Raw genomic sequence first — 13066 nt, 5'->3', positions numbered from 1 at the left:
GAAGAGGGAGCTGATAGCCTGCATCTGGAATTATGGTGGGTGTGAGCCTGGGAACTGAACCCAGGTTCTCTACAAGAACTCTTTAACTGTTGAGCCACAGGTTGTCTTTTTCCTTTTAAAGACTTTAAACTATGTGTTCACATATTGGGGATGTGTGTGTGTGCACTCACATGAGTGCAGCTGCCCAGAACCCAAGACACTGGATCTCCTGGAAGTGGATTTACAAGAAGTGAGTCACCCACCTTGGGTGCTAGGAACTGAATTGGGGTTTTCTGGAAGACTGAGTACTCTCATCCACCGAGGCATCTCTCCAGACTCCATCTTTGTTTCTTGGGGAAGGAAGTCTCTTAGCTCAAGGGGACCCCCCTCTTTGCAGACATGGGATTAGGGTTTGAGGAACAGAAATGAAGGAGTGTCTCAGTAAGATGGCTCCGCAGGTAAATGCGCCTCCCACTGAGCCTGATGATCTGAGTTTGGTCCCAGGGACCCACACAGTGAGAGATGAAAGCCGACCCTACTGAATCGTCCTTGTACCAGCATATGAGCATATACCCTCACTCCTACACACCTGGAGACCCTGTCTCTGGACTGAATGAAAGTCAAGGGCAGTCTGAATCCCAGGCTAACACCACCTCCTCTATGACCTTTGTGGTCAGCAGCCGCTTACTGCTTTCGGCCACAGAACTCTCCAGGTTAGTGGCTGGAGAGGTGGTTCCGCAGTTAAGAGCACTGGCTGCTCCTACAGAGGTGCAGGTTCAGTTTCCAGCACCCACATGACAGCTCACAACTACCTGTAACTCTGGTTTCAGGAGAACCAACTTCCTTTTCTGGCCCCCAAGGGCACCAGGCACATGTGTGACACACATACATATATATGCAGGCAAACACTCAAACACATAAAATAAAAACAATTCTTTAAATTTTTTTTCCAGCTTATCTCCCTGTTCCTCCGCCTTCCCTCCCTCTCCCCATGAGACACAACTATGCCAGTCAGGTCTGAAATTCTGGAATCAAGTTCAACATGGTAGAGACAAGGAAGGCTCTCTACCCTCTTGCTCTTCAGAGCCTTCCACAGAGAGAGCAGCAACAGAGGCAGCAGAGACAGCCTGGGTCAGGCTGTAAGCAGGGAGAAGTTGGGAGGAGGTATTTCATACATACCCCAGCCCTTCTTGGGAAATAGTGACATTGGCACATGGGTACGTGGGCACACACCCTGATCATCCCCAGGACTGCAAAGTAAACACAAGTGAAGGCAACCTGAGCCACACACAGCCTAGACAGTGGTACATCACATGTTTCTCCACACACACAGACTAAACAGTGGGCATCACATGCTTCACCCGAGCTAGAGAAGCCCCCCCCCCAGGGTGGGGGCGGGGAGGGTGTGCTCAGTGAGAACAGAATACCCACAGCCCTCCAAATATCCCCTCTGGCCCACGGTCCTTTGACCTTCTCAGCCAGCTTCATCTGATTTCTTCAGACAGTGGAGGAACAAAAAGGCAGTAAGAGCGATGGGTAAAGAACACCACAGACTGTTCCCCGACTTCTTGGAGAGGTCACGGCCCCACAGTCCCACCAGTCTGGGAAGGCCTGGAAAGCTGACCTTTTTTTTTTTTTTTTTTTGGTTTTTCGAGACAGGGTTTCCCTGTGTAGCCCTGGCTGGCCTCAAACTCAGAAATCTGCCTGCCTCTGCCTCTGCCTCCCGAGTGCTGGGATAAAAGGTGTGCGTCACCATGCCCGGCTTTCTTTCTTTCTTTCTTTCTTTTTTTTTGATCTTTTTTCCAGTCACCTTCTAGGGGGTCCGGCTAAGGCAGGGTGGGGTTGGGGGTCACTGCCTGGAGGAGGGGATCCTGTATTCTTCGGAAGACGGCTGGGAAATTCTTTCCCCCATTGCGTAGAACTTTCTTTCCTTCCTCAGTTGAACTGCCTAGATGTTCCACAATGGGGTCTTCACTCTGCAGAAAGAGGATCCAGAATGTCCCTGCCCATCTTTTAAACTGCCTTAGGGCCCGGAGACTCCCGTTCTCCCACCCCTGAGCTAAGTTCAAGGACCAGCTATGGGGCCACTCTGATTGGCCTGCCATTTCCCTCGGATGTCTGACTTACTAGCTTTTCAAACGGCACACGCTCAAACAGTGGGTGTTCTTCAAAGTGGGTGCACATCCACTCATGCAGCTCCGGCACGTCGGTGACGGTGTACACCAGGCCCTGGACGAGCAACAGTGTTGGAGACAGGGCTGCACGCAGCTGAGCAACGAGGTGGTGACACTGATCGTGCTACTGTCTAACTGTGCCTCCCCCAGGCTGAATTCTCAGGGAAGAGCCCCGGGCAGGCCACCCACAGCATCTCCCCTCCTCACTCACCCCGACTCTCAGCACGTAGGCATACTCTGCCAGAAGCGTGGGGCTGATGATTCTCCATTTATGCTTCGTTCGCTTAAAGTGTGGGTCCGGGAAGAGGAAGAACATCTTTGCTAGCTGTGGGACAGATGTTCGCCAACAGGATTGTCCGTCCGTGAATGCCCAGCTCCACCTCTACCTGCCAACCAGCCTAACCCACCCGGCTGCTCCCCAGGCTGCACCTGGCCCTTGCGGAAGAAGTTAGGAAGGTGTTTCATGGCGTTACTTCGGAGACAGGCGATGTTCTGGAATCCGCCCCCGGGAGCTGCACGGAGGGCCCGAATCCTGTCCTGCACATAGTCCGACACCTTCACCCGAATCTCCAGACCCAGAATCAGGGTATCTGGGAAGAGTGGTGACAGTGCCACTGGGGATAGAGACATCAAGGGGACCGACCATCAGTGGAAGTACAGAGAGGTTAAACAGGAAAGAGAATTTTCATTTGTAGATATCTAAGTCAGGAGTGGGGCAGAGATACCCATATCTTGCAGAGATTTTCTTCGGAAGAGAAAGGAAAAACACTGTCACACTGTCCCAGGAGCACCGTGTGGTGGCTCATGCCTTTAATCCAAAAAACTGGAAGTAGGGAATGGGAGACAGAAGCAGGCAAATCTCTGTGAGTTCAAGGTCAGCCTGTCTGATGTAGGACGGCCCAGATCAGACAGGGCTTCATAGTGAAACCCTGTTTCAAAAAATAAAATAACCAAAAATAAAATAAAATAAAATAACCAACAACAAGACAAGATCTGTCATACAGACTAGAATAAAAGGGCAGGAGTTACAGGCCAGTGATGTCACTACGTAGCTTGCTTTCTTTTCTTTTTCTTTTTCCCCTGAGACAGGGTTTCCTTGGCTGTCCTGGAACACAATTTGTAGACCAGGTTACCCTTGAATTCAGAGGTCCAACTGCCTCTGCCTCCCAAGTGCTGGGATCAAAGGCGTGCATCACCACTGCCCAGCATCATTTGGTCTTTATAACACTCTCTGGTACAGTGTGAAGGTTGGGGAAACTGGGGGTCAGAAATGCTAAGACCATACAATTAACTGGGGGGGGGGGCAGCGCTAACATGAGCCAAAGTCTTCAGTCTCCACACACCACCTCTCTGACACACTGTTACCTGTCTATAGGGGAAGCTCTATAGGGAAGATGTGAACATAGACCAGTGGCTTGACATGCATGCTCTGGAAAACAAATGTAACAGGAACTCCAGACCATGAGAGGGTGGAGCAGAATGTGTTCTGGTGAGAGAAGGGGTAAGAAGAGGGAAGGTGGTGGAATCCCCGAGAAAGACGGTTCAGGATCAGTGGCCACTGGAGCTGATCTCTGACGCTTGTGCTGACCCGGCTCACTGACCCAGCACAAGGCAGTGGAATGGCTCATGGAGGGACTGGAGCCACTGGAGCTAGACAGAACAACCGGGGTTCTCAGATACATCTGAGGCAGCTCTCTCCCTCCTCCAGGGCAAAGGCCACAGACCCAGAGTAGAAGGAAGGAGGAGGCTCTCCACACTGATGTCACTGCTGTCTGGTCCCAGGAGGAAAGGTCAACTAATCCTGCCTCTAACCTGCTGAGATGGCAGAACCCAGGCCTCTCCTTGTCCCAAGAAAAGGACCAGCTTATTACCTAACAAGCCACCATAGCCACAGCCTACGTCTGCAAACTCCACTTGGGCCCCAGAGTGCTTTTCTTTCTCATCCTTTGGATCATCATGGCTCTTATTTTGAGCAAGCGGAGCAAAGAACTCTGGGTAAAGCTCAGACCAGTCCATTTCCTCTGGCTTCACAGGGCTATTAGAAAGAAGACATGAGACACGTGAGACTGTTGGACATACCAGTGCAGACATTTTGTGTAAGAGTTGGGGGTGGGGTAGGCTTAGAAAAAAAAAACTCTGCATGCAGGGGCCATGTGATATGTAGAAGGCGTAATGGGAAGTCCCCTGGCTTCTAGGGTGTGAATCAGTCCCATCATGAGGCTATGGCTGCAGATCTGCCAAGCTCTTCTGGGTAGTGATGTGTGTCAGGTTTTCCCAGAGACTGACTGCCTAAGGCACTGGAGCACTACTTTGTTTATGTATATTTTAAACATTTTATTTACCCGTGCATTTTATGTGTATGAGTGTTCAGTCTTTGTGCACACCAGGAGAGGCAATCAGAACCCATTAGAAGTGGTTTCCAGCCACCATGTGATTGCTGGGGCCTCTGGAAGAGCAGTCAAGCGCTCTTAACCACTAAGGCATCTCTCCAGCCCTCTTTGTTTATGTATTTTGTGTGGCGAGGATGGAACAAGGAGTGGCCAGGAGTGTGTATATATGTTTATCTTTTTATAAATTAAAAAACCCAAATCGGAGCCGGGTGTAGTGGTGCACACCCTCAGGAGGCAGAGGAAGCTGTATCTCTGTGAGTTCGAGGCCAGCCTGATCTACAAAGTGAGTGCCAGGACAACTAGGGCTACACAGAGAAACCCTGTCTCCAAAATCCAAACCAAATTAAAAAGAAAAATCGGAAGCTGGCAATGACAACTTGCTTCGCTTCATTTTGGCAATAGTTTTTCCCCCTCTTCCTAGATCTGGCTGGCAAGTCCACCCAGACTTTAAGTCTCCAACACGGCGACCCCTCCCAGCCGGCCAACTCCGCCTTCTGCCCAATCTACTTAAGCCATCCTCAGCTGACGTGTCACCCGGACAACCCTCCCCGCTCCATCGCAAGTCCTAGCGGTGGCCCCTGCGCGACCGCCTTCCCTCCCTCCCGGATCCCGCCGGGCCCGCTCACTAGCGCAGCGTGTGGTCTGCCATGGGGTTGGAGTGGGCGCGCTGCCGGTAGTAGCGCTTCTGCGGCTGGGGGGCTTCGGCTCCCGCCATCATGCCACGCAGTCCACGTGGAGAGCCGAGCTCGCGGCGCGAGGTGATGACGCAACCCGCGGGCCGCCAGCAGGCCCCGCCTTTTAAAGAGCGAAGAGCAAATTCTGTTGCACCATAGGGAAAGGACCCTGAAGGGAGCGGGAGGGGAAACCTGCGCCCTGCTATCGCTAACCGTGCTTTGGGGAGGCCAGCTCCGGGCACCCCGCATCCTCCCTTGGGTCGTTCTGGCCTAGTCTGGGTTCTCAAATGTCCACAGATACCTGTGCGCCCCACAGGTGAGCGGGATGTGAGGGACCCGCCTCTGACAGTAAACTCAAGCATCATTTCTTCTCTCTCCGGGTGGTCTCAAACCAAGTCTGGCCCGTATGGTGCTGTGTGGGTCCTGTTCTGTGTGCGCCAGGGACCCGGGCTCGGGGGTCATCCCCATCCATCTCCAGGAAGTCCAGCTGGAAGAAGGAGGGCGAACTGGGGAGGCGGGGCCCGGTGCCTGGGAGCAGCCCATATGGCTGGCAGTCCCCAGCCTCAACCCGGCACCGATAGAGGGGATCCGAGCGCTGGCCGGGGTGCTGGGGGCTGTATCTGCCGGATGGCCAGCTATCGCACCGATCCGGAGACTGAGCCCGAATCCGTGTTCCCACGGGAGATCGGGCTCTTCACCGACTCTTACTCAGAGAGCAGCCGGTTCTGCTTCTGTGGGCACGAGCTGAGCATCACGCAGAACTTTGGGTCGCGCCTTGGGGTGGCGGCACGCGTGTGGGATGCGGTGAGGAATGGGCTGCCCTAAGTGAGGGTCCCTGAGAGGTCCAGTCCCCGGACCCCGGCTCTCCCATATGGAGACACCGTTGTGACAGTTTCCCACTTTCTTTTTCCCTTCCTCATAGGCTCTGAGCCTATGTGACTATTTCGAGAGTCAAAATGTGGATTTTCGAGGCAAGAAGGTGATCGAACTGGGCGCGGGGACGGGCATCGTGGGAATCTTGGCGGCGCTGCTGGGTGCGTGAACTGGCATTGCGGCGGGAGGAGGGGGAGCTGGAGTGTGGAGAAGTGAGGACGTGGATTCCTGGGGGTGGGTAGAACTCAGCTCAGTTCTTTCCTTTTAACAAACCTCTATTCTCCTGCAAGGCAGACAGCGCTGATGAGCGTTCAGAACACTCAAGCTAGTTGGCTTCAGGGTACCTGAAACAAATAAGATAGGCTTTCCGTGAAAAAAATACTGGAGATGCTCTTTCGCTAAAATGCTTGCATGGATTTTCTGAAGGAGAGACATAGGACAGTGAACCTCATCAAAGATTTGTAGCTTTGTTATGTTAGGATCTTTTAAATATCTTTTTCTTTCCTTTTTTTTGGGTGGGGGTGTGGGTAGGGGGTGTGGGTGTGGTTTTGTAGTCTGGTTGAGACAGGCTCTCTTGTTGTCCAGGCTGGCCTAAAACTCATTACGTAGAGATTAGCCTTGAATTCCTGCCTGGTCCTCCTGCCTTACTTTTTCCTAGTGCTGGGATTATAGGTGTGTGCTACCGTACTGCAATAGAGCCTAGAGTTTTTAATGTTAGAAAAAGCAAGGTTATGAATTTTGAAGGACCCGAGTGTGAATATATGTATTTTTTTTCACACTTAATACCAATTACCAATTACCTCTCATATATATATGGGTGGTAATTGTGTATATATATATATATATATATATATATATATATACACACACACACACACACACATATATATATATATATGGGTGGTAATTGGTAATTAAGCAGCTGAAACCTGGGAAAGGAAAAGGTCAGGGAAATTGTGCTTCACTTTGAGCAAAAACCTAAAAAAGCTTCTTGCCTAGTGATCTAAGTCGTGTAAACCAGATGTCCTTATTTGTAGGAACAGAAGTGGGTCACATTAAGGGCAGTCTTTGCAGAGGCAGACATTAATTCTTATATTTATTCCTTCAGTCAGTCAATATGTATTCTCTGTGTGCCAAGGAACTTGTAGTCTAGTGAGGGACAATGTGGGAAGATGCTACGGAACATACATGATGGTGAGGTCTGTGTAGCATGGCTGTGCTCTCGCTAGCTACCTTGAGGGCTGAGCAGTCCATCAAGGGGAAGCACAGGCAGATGAGTTGGAGGAAGGCGGCTGGATGGGAGTGAGCAAGTTACATGAAAAGCAAAGGAGCCAAGTGGAGTGGTTCATGCCTGTAATCCCAGCACGCAGGGATTAGGGATGTTTCGGTAAAGTCAAGGCTAGCCTGGGCTACAGAGTAAGACCCCATTTCAGGTAGGAAGGGAGGGAAGGAGGCAAAGGTGAAAAGTGTGTGTCTGTGTCTGTGTGTATGTATGCCTGTGTACATGTATGTATATGTGTTTGTGGATGTGGGTATATGTGTGTATGTGCATGTATGTGTGTGGATATAGGTACATGTGTGTGTGTGTGCATGTGTGTGTGGATGTAGGTATATGTGTGTGTATGTGCATGTTTGTATATGTGTTTATGTGTGTTTGGTATGTATGTGTATATGTGTTTATGTGTGTTTGGTATGTATGTGTGTGTATGTATGTGCATGTGTATATGTGCATATGTCTGCGTCTATGTGTGTATGTGTGTGTCTGTTTCTTTTCTGTGTGTGTATGGGCATGTGTGTATGTGTGTGTATATGTGAGCATTTGTGTGTGTGTGGTATGTATGTGTGTATGTGCATGTGTATGTGTGTATATTTATGTCTTTGTGTGTCTATGTGTGCATGCGTGTGTGTTTGTGTATATGTGCATGTGTATATGTGTGTATGTGCATATGCCTGTGTGTATCTATGTGTTTGTGTGTGTGTATGAGAGAGAGAGAGAGAGAGAGAGAGAGAGAGAGAGAGAACACCTGTCTTCACTTACTGCCATAACAGCTGCTGCTTTTGTGCCCTGTTTAGTCGCCAAGTCTGGGGTCTGGGTGTAATCTATTCTCTGACTTTGTATCCCAGGATTCAGCTGACCCTGGGATGCCTTATCAACATTTGCATGTCTGTCCCTTCCTCGTTCCACCATACTCAGCCTTCCACTCCGGATTCTTGCACTGATTTTCATAGGTGTCTCCATGGTTCTCTGTGGGAGAGGTCAGCAACGCTCAAGCCGACCTGGTGCTTTCCCCAGCCAAGCCGGCTCTCCTTGGCCTTTCCCCTTGTGAAGTCACAGCCACCCGTGGGGATTTTCTTGTGTTGTTTCCCACTACTCTCTTGGCTGCCCAGCCTGAGCCACCATCATCCATCATCTCTTCCTTAGACTATAATAAGTAGTCAAACTGGTTGGTCTTCTTGTTTCCAGTTCTTGCCCCCACCTAGATCCTGGCTCACACCACCCTACAATCAGAATTTTTTTTTCAAAATGGCTACCATCATTATCACACCCCACCCCCTCTGGAGCCTTGCTACTTTCCAACAGCCTGCCTCCCTCTCTAGCCTCTTTCTGAGCCTCTCCCCTCCTATTCTCCTTGTGTAATTTGCTGGCCTTCAGTCCTTTCTGCAAACTTTCTTTGATGTCTCCTTCCTTAGGGACTTCATGGGGGCTGCACTTTGTGTTTGAAACAGTGTTACTGTCTCCTTAATGCAAATGTATTTTCCATTGCTAGGCTCAAACAGCCCTTTGAAGGGAAGGCTTTACACACACACACACACACACACACACCCCACACCATACACACCACACATACATATCCCCCCATGCCCTCCCCCACCACACACACACCACATATACCCCCACACACATATACACCACACACACCCACATATACCCACTCCCACCCCCCACTCCCCACTCTGCCTACACAGGAGATGTAGGATCAACTACTCCAGGACCCCCCACACAATAGGGTTTCTCTCTGGATAATATGTACATTCTCTCTCTCTCTCTCTCTCTCTCTCTCACTCAGCTCAAGAGATGTAGGATCAACCCCTCCCCCCACACACACACAATAAGCATTTCAGTGTAGTTATACACACATGTATCACATACATACATATACATTCGCACCATCTATACATACTCTGTGTATACAGAAACTATACTTGTGTGTGTGCCGGGGGAAGTGGCTCTGTTCAGGAGGGAGAGGATACATTTAAATGTTAATGTCCCTGTCTGTAGTTTCTTTCTGTTCTTTTCTCAATCCATTTCACTCAGGCTTTCTGTCCTCCGTGTCCCTCCCTCCCATGGCTCTGGCCGGGCTTGTGAGCTTCACTTCCCACCCCATGCTCTGAGCCCAGGAGTCAATTCCTAGCCCGCCCCGGTGGACTCGGCATCTTACGAGGATACTCCCATCTCCTTGAAATGTCCTTTGCTTTCTGGGCCAGCACGCATCTGGCTTCCACACACCACAGGTACACTTTTACATCGTTTTGTTGATGCCCTTTTATCCTTACAAGGGAAACCCCGAGCACCCCAGAGCTCAGCAGCGGACTTTTGACCCCTTGTTTTTTTCTGTCTCTTCTCCCTCCTGAGAAGTCACATCACTTTGTAGCTTCGCATGTCCTTTTTATGGAAAGGACCGAGATCCTCTCATTTCTGCATCCAGGTGTTTGCATAGCCCAGCCTATCCATGTGACTCAGCATCTCCATGCGACTGTTTGACATCTCACACTTTGCTCACGAATGAGATCATGCTCCCATTTCCAAGCCTGCCTCTCCCAAAGCCCTCTTCATTTACATAATGGGCCTTTGGGCCTCAGTTAGACCAAATGTTCAAAAAGTATCCTTAATCAAAATCCTCCCTCGCTGGGCGTGGTAGCACATGCCTTTAATCCCAGCACTCGGGAGGCAGAGGCAGGCAGATTTCTGAGTTCGAGGCCAGCCTGGTCTACAGAGTGAGTTCCAGGACAGCCAGGGCTGCACAGAGAAACCCTGTCTCGAAAAAACAAAAAACAAAACAAAACAAAACAAAAAAGCCTCCCCCCCTTTTCTTTGTGTGAGGGAGGAGAATTGGTTTATTGAGCTTGATGATGTGTGCAGAATATGTTAAGGATTTGATTACTTCTTAGTCACTGTCACTACTTGAGTTCTAACCAACATCATCTCTGCCCTAACCAATCTCCCTGGATCTGTCCTGCCTTCTGCAGGTTTGGGTTTTGTTTTGTTTTGTTTTGTTTTAAAAGATGTTTTTATTAATCTTTATGTGTGTGTGTGCTCTGCCTGCATGTATGTACCACATGCTGTCCTGGTGCCTGAAGAAGTCAGAAGAGGGACTGGAGCCTGGAGAATTAGAGTTACAGATGTTTGTAAGCCACCATGTGGGTGCTGGGAACCCCTCTGCATCCTCTACAGCGAGCTCTTAACTGCTGAGCCATCTCTCCAGCCCCCTTGTTTGTGAGCATGTGTCATAATTAAAGCACATTTCATTTTACTTTATTTATTTACTATTAGATTTCCTTGTTTTTGTATTTTATGTATTCGGGTACTTTGTATGTGAATCTGCACACCAAAAGACAGCATCCAACAGTTGTGAGCTGCCATGTGGGTGCTGGGGATTGAACTCAGGACCTTCGGAAGAGCAGTGAGTGCTCTTATCCACTGAGCCTGTTTTTTAAATCACAGCAATCCAAGTGTAATCCTTCCCCTGAAACCTCCCCTCTATCTTCCCACGCATCCTAGAATCCTGCCCCTCCGTCTCCCTGTCCCAGCTCCTGTTGCTGTTTGTCTGACTGCTCTTCACACTGCGGGGCACAGTCCGGCCTCGAGGTCTCTGTGCCTGCTGATCTGTGTTTGGTAGACTTTAGCCAGGCCAAACCACGTGGTTTGCTCCAGCGCTGCCTTCAGGTCTTTTCCAAACAAAATCTGCTTAGTGAGGATTTCCCAAGCATCCCACTGAAAGTGCGCTCCTGGTCTTTCCCTGCTCGGTCCCTCATGGTAGCCCACGTTGCTATTTGACAGACTGTGTGTCTTTTTGCAAGGCTTAATGTAACCCTGGTGGACCTTCAACTCATGATGTTCTTGCTTCTACCTCCCAAGGGCTGGGATTACAGATGTGAGCCACCGGACCCTGTTTGTTTGTGCTTTGTTGACAGTGTGTCTTGCCATGTAGCCCCAGATGGTCCAGAACTCACGGTCCTCCTGCCTCAGCTCCTCAGGTTCTATGAGTACAGGCAGCTACACCATGCCTGGATATTTCATTTCTTTTGGTCCCCTCTTCATCTCCTGCCACTGTTCCTTCTCCTCTTCTTCCTCTCGCTCCTCCTCTTCTCCCTTCCCCTCTTTCTCTTCCTCTCCCCCCTCCTCTTTCTCCTCCTCCTCTTTCTCCTCCTCTCCCTCCTCTTCTTTTCTAATTAAAAAGAAATTAAATGTGTGGCCACACAGTGGTGGCACAGGCCTTTATTTGTCACAGCATGCATAAAGAACATTGAACATTGTCAAAAGAACATTTTTGTGAGAGTCAGTTCTCTCCCTCCACCATATAGGACTTGGAGATAAAAAGCAGATTTTCAGGCTTGGTGAGCACCTGTATCCACTGAGCCAGTGTCCCATTCCCCTTCATTTGAAACAGTGTGTCATGTCGTCTAGGCTTGCCTCAAATTATGTAGCCAAGGATGACCCTGAACTTCCGATCTGGCTGTCTGTTCCTCTATAGTGTTGGGATTATAGGTACGCACCATCACTTCCAGTCTAAAAAATTATTTACTTCTTTATTTGGTGGATTCAAACCCAGGCCCTTACATATTCTACCAACTGAGTTACAATCCCAGCCTCTTCCCTTTTATTTTCCTTTAAAACAGTTTTGTTTTTTTGGTTTTTTGGTTTTTTTTGAGACAGGGTTTCTCTGTGTAGCCCTGGCTGTTCTGGAACTCACTCTGTAGACCAGGCTGAAAACATTTTTAAAAAAGGATTTATTTTATGTATATGAGTACACTGTTGCTGTCTTCAGACACACCAGAAGAGGGAGGGCATCAGATCTCATTACAGATGGTTGTGAGCCACCATGTGGTTGCTGGGAATTGAACTCAGGACCTCTGGAAGAGCAGACAGTGCTCTTAACCCCTGGGCCATCTCTCCAGCCCCCTAAAACGTTATTTTTATTATTTTAAATTATGTGTATGCCTGCATAGGTTTGTACACATAAGGGCAGGTGCCCTCAAAAGCCAGAGTCATCACATCCCCTGGAGTTGCAGATCAGACCACTGGAAGCAACTTGATATAGATGCTGGGAACCAAGCTTGGATCCCCTGGACGAGTAGCAAGTGCCTAGTCACTGAGCCGTTCGTCTCTCCAGCTAGCCTCTATTTTACTTAGTTAGGGTCTTGCCTGGTCTCTGACTGTTGCTTGTCCTGGCTCTGCCCTAGTGCTAAAACCTCCTTTCTGTGCCTTTCTTGGCAAAAAATGTACAACCTGGGCCATGGAGATGATCCAGCAGATCAGAAGCCCCAAAAGGTCGAGAGAGAGACCTGACTGTAAGCTGTACTTCCATCTCCCCGCACACCCTATGGTACTTGCATGCAAAAAAAGAAGTAAATGTAAAATAATTTTTAAATGTACAACTTAACTCTGAACTGAATGGCCTATACGCTTGCAAAAAATGTCAAGGTCAAGAAGCACAAAGACAGGCCAACAAACCATTGCCACCACTACATTGGCACTATTCTGTAAATCCACAAGTGTGGATTCTCCCCTGTCTTGTTCACTGATGTGTTCTAGACACCTGGCGTACAAACTGAAGATGATGATGATGACGAATAAGTTACCTCTTAGCACTTCCGCTTTCTTTATCATCAATCATGCTTCTAATTAGTTACCTTGTTTGTTTGTTTGTTTGTTTTTGGTTTTTTGAGACAGGGTTTCTCTGTGTAGCCCTGGCTG

At 49.2% G+C, this 13066-nt stretch overlaps 2 protein-coding genes across 3 annotated transcripts in view; one reads left to right on the top strand and one right to left on the bottom strand.

Moving 5' to 3' along the window:
* Positions 1 to 932: 932 nt before the first annotated feature.
* Positions 933 to 5694, bottom strand: Mettl1 (methyltransferase like 1). 2 transcript variants are annotated; one of them, XM_021174481.2, is made up of 8 exons: positions 5519 to 5694; positions 5170 to 5338; positions 4025 to 4188; positions 2583 to 2767; positions 2365 to 2478; positions 2107 to 2208; positions 1790 to 1955; positions 933 to 1229 (listed from the first exon to the last, which is right to left on the bottom strand). In XM_021174481.2, exons 1-7 carry the CDS (start codon positions 5580 to 5582, stop codon positions 1806 to 1808), a joined length of 948 nt encoding a protein of 315 aa, XP_021030140.2. In that variant the 5' UTR covers positions 5583 to 5694; the 3' UTR covers positions 933 to 1229; positions 1790 to 1805. The 2 variants fall into 2 exon arrangements, with proteins under 2 accessions (XP_021030140.2, XP_021030139.2); XM_021174480.2 differs by lacking the exon at positions 933 to 1229 and having other exon boundaries at positions 1279 to 1955.
* Positions 5695 to 5774: 80 nt separating this feature from the next.
* Eef1akmt3 (EEF1A lysine methyltransferase 3) overlaps positions 5775 to 13066 on the top strand; it is an 8879-nt gene continuing 1587 nt past the window's right edge. The window contains exons 1-2 of the mRNA XM_021175320.2: positions 5775 to 6021; positions 6140 to 6251. Coding sequence (XP_021030979.1) covers positions 5845 to 6021; positions 6140 to 6251 — 289 coding nt within the window. The 5' untranslated portion in view covers positions 5775 to 5844. The remainder of the gene's footprint in view (positions 6022 to 6139; positions 6252 to 13066) is intronic.

The sequence above is a fragment of the Mus caroli genome, chromosome 10 (assembly GCF_900094665.2).
Source record: "Mus caroli chromosome 10, CAROLI_EIJ_v1.1, whole genome shotgun sequence".
NCBI lineage: Eukaryota > Metazoa > Chordata > Mammalia > Rodentia > Muridae > Mus > Mus caroli.
This window is presented reverse-complemented; position numbering and strand designations above follow the sequence as displayed.